Source organism: Corapipo altera, unplaced genomic scaffold (assembly GCF_003945725.1).
Source record: "Corapipo altera isolate COAL_440 unplaced genomic scaffold, ASM394572v1 60647, whole genome shotgun sequence".
Taxonomy (NCBI): Eukaryota; Metazoa; Chordata; class Aves; order Passeriformes; family Pipridae; genus Corapipo; species Corapipo altera.
In genome coordinates this window covers 1-3,029 of record NW_020886573.1, presented here as the reverse complement: position 1 = coordinate 3,029, position 3,029 = coordinate 1, and the positions used below count along the sequence as shown (strand labels likewise).

Genomic DNA, 3,029 nt, shown 5'->3' with positions numbered 1-3,029 from the left:
CGCGCCGAGCCCCGGCCCGTCCGATGCCAACGGCCGTGTCCCGGCGCCGTTCCCGCAGGAATACCTCAACAGCATCCTGCAGCACGCCAAGGACTTCAAGGAATATCACCGGAGCGTGAGCGGGAAGATCCAGAAGCTGACGAAGGCGGTGGCCACGTACCACGCCAACACCGAGCGCGAGCAGAAGAAGGAGAACGAGCGCATCGAGAAGGAGCGGATGCGGCGCCTCATGGTCAGGGGGGTCATGGGGTCGGGGGGTCATGGGGGGGTCAAGGGTCGGGTCAAGGGTCAGGGGGGGTCAGGGGGACCTTCCTCCTGTCCGTGGGGTGAGGGTGAGGGAGGGCACCGCGGGGAGTCCGGTTGTGCTCGGGGTGTTCCCTGGTGGTCCCAGGTGTATCCAGGTGATCCCCAGTGATTCCAGGTGTATCCCAGGTGTTCGGGGTGTATCCTAGGTATTCAGGGTGTATCCCAGGTGTTCAGGGTGTATCCCAGGTGACCATAGTACCCCCTCCATGCCGAGGATGAGGAGGGGGATGCTCAGGGTGTATCCCAGATATTCAGGGTGTATCCCAAGTGTTCAGGGTGTATCCCAGGTGTATCCCAGGTGTTCAGGGTGTATCCCAGGTGACCATAGTACCCCCTCCATGCTGAGGATGAGGAGAGGGATGTTCAGGGTGTATCCCAGATGTTCAGGGTGTATCCCAAGTGTTCAGGGTGTATCCCAGGTGTTCAGGGTGTATCCCAGGTGCTCCCAGGTGACCCCAGTGCCCCCCCCCCAGGCCAAGGATGAGGAAGGGGATGTTCAGGGTGTATCCCAGGTGTATCCCAGGTGTTCAGGGTGTATCCCAGGTATTCAGGGTGTATCCCAGGTGTTCAGGGTGTATCCCAGGTGACCCCAGGTGTTCAGGGTGTATCCCAGGTGTATCCCAGGTGCTCCCAGGTGCTCCCAGGTGACCCCAGTGCCCCCCCCAGGCCGAGGATGAGGAGGCGATTGTTCAGGGTGTTTCCCAGGTGCTCCCAGGTGTTCAGGGTGTATCCCAGGTGTATCCCAGGTGTTCAGGGTGTTTCCCAGGTGCTCCCAGGTGTTCAGGGTGTATCCCAGGTGTATCCCAGGTGCTCCCAGGTGCTCCCAGGTGACCCCAGTGCCCCCCCAGGCCGAGGATGAGGAGGGTTACCGCAAGCTGATCGACCAGAAGAAGGACAAGCGCCTGGCCTACCTGCTGCAGCAGACGGACGAGTACGTGGCCAACCTGACCGAGCTGGTGAGGCAGCACAAGGCGGCCCAGGTGGCCAAGGAGAAGAAGAAGAAGAAGAAGAAGAAGGTGGGAGGAAGGAGGAGCCCCAGGAAAGGCACCGGGGAGGCTCCCGGAGGGAGCTCTGGGGCCACCGCCCGGCCTGACCTTCCTCTTGCTTCTCCTTCCTCCTGCTTCTCCTTCCTCTTCCTCTTGCTTCTCCTTCCTCCTGCTTCTCCTTCTCCTTCCTCTTGCTTCTCCTTCCTCTTCCTCTTGCTTCTCCTTCTCCTTTCTCTTGCTTCTCCTTCCCCTCCTGCTTCTCCTTCTCCTTCCTCTTGCTTCTCCTTCCCCTCCTGCTCTTCCTGCTTCTCCTCTTTGTTTCCTTTCTTTTTGTTTTTTTCCTGTTTCTGTTTCTCCTCTTTCTTTCCTTTCTCTTCCTTTTTTCATGTTTCTGTTTCTCCTCTTTCTTTCCTTTCTCTTTTTTTTTCCTCTTTCTGTTTTTCCTTTTTTTCTTTTCCTTTTTTCCTCTTTCTTTCTCTTCCTTCCTTTCTGTTCCTTTTTCTCTTTGTCGTCTTTTTTTCTCCGTTTTTCCCTTTTCTCTTCCTTCTCTTTTTTTTCTTCTTTCTTCCTCTTCCTTTTTCCATTTTTCCTCTCTCTCTCTCTGTTTTCTTTTTCCTCTCCTTGTTTTCTCTCTTCTCTCTGATTTTTTCTTCTTTATTTTTTCCTTCTCTTTCTCTTACTCCTTTTTCTTCCTATTTCTTTCTCTTCCTTTCATTTTTTTCTTCTTTCTTTTCCTTTCCTTTTTTTCCTTCTCTTCCTTTCTCCTTCCTCTTCCTCCTTCCTCTTCCCGCTCTCCTTTCTCTTCCTCTTTTTCCTCTTCCTTTCCCTTTTTTCCTCTTTCCCTTCCTTTCCTTTTTTTTTCCTCCTCTTCCTCCTGCCTCTTCCTCCTCCTCTTCCCTCTCTCCTCCCTCTCCCTGTCCCTGTTTGTCCCGCAGAAGGCGGAGAACGCCGAGGGTCAGGCTCCGGCCATCGGCCCCGACGGGGAGGTGAGTCCGGGCTCGTCCCGGGAAGGGAATTCCCAATCCCTGCTCTCTCCACCCTGGATTCCAGGGCCGGCAATTCCCGGTTTTTCCCGGTGTTTTGCAGCCACTGGACGAGACGAGCCAGATGAGCGACCTGCCAGTGAAGGTGATCCACGTGGAGAGCGGGAAGATCCTGACGGGGACGGACGCGCCCAAGGCCGGGCAGCTGGAGGCCTGGCTGGAAATGAATCCAGGGTCAGGGAAAAATGGGAATGGGAATGGGAATGGGAATGGGAATGGGGGCAGCTGGAGGCCTGGCTGGAAATGAATCCAGGGTCAGGGAAAAATGGGAATGGGAATGGGAATGGGAATGGGAATGGGGGCAGCTGGAGGCCTGGCTGGAAATGAATCCAGGGTCAGGGAAAAATGGGAATGGGAATGGGAATGGGGGGCTGGGAATGGGAATGTGGGGATGGGAGTGGGAATGAGGGAATGGAAATGGGAATGAGGAGCTGGAAATGGGAATGAGGGCATTGGGAATGCTGAGGATGGGAAAGGGAATGAAGGGGCTGGGAATGGGGGCACTGGGAATACCAGAGATGGGAACACTGGGAGCTGGGGGGAGAATGAGGGTCTGGGAATGGGAATGAGGAGCTGGGAATGAGGGTCTGGGAATGGGAATGGGAATGAGGAGCTGGGAATGGGGGGCTGGAAATGGGAATGGGAATGAGGAGCTGGGAATGCCGGTCCCAGCAGGGAAGGAGAGGCTGGGAAT

The 3,029-nt window shown here is 55.6% G+C and overlaps 1 protein-coding gene across 1 annotated transcript in view; it reads left to right on the top strand.

Annotated features, from left to right (window-relative positions):
* The window catches only part of LOC113941255 (transcription activator BRG1-like), a gene marked incomplete at its 5' end in the record, with an annotated part of 5,293 nt that extends 2,711 nt beyond the window's left edge, over window positions 1-2,582 (top strand). Inside the window, 4 exons of the mRNA XM_027632409.1 lie at window positions 59-232; window positions 1,155-1,322; window positions 2,228-2,278; window positions 2,379-2,582. Of these exons, the coding sequence (XP_027488210.1) occupies window positions 59-232; window positions 1,155-1,322; window positions 2,228-2,278; window positions 2,379-2,582 (597 nt within the window). The remainder of the gene's footprint in view (window positions 1-58; window positions 233-1,154; window positions 1,323-2,227; window positions 2,279-2,378) is intronic.
* Window positions 2,583-3,029: the final 447 nt, after the last annotated feature.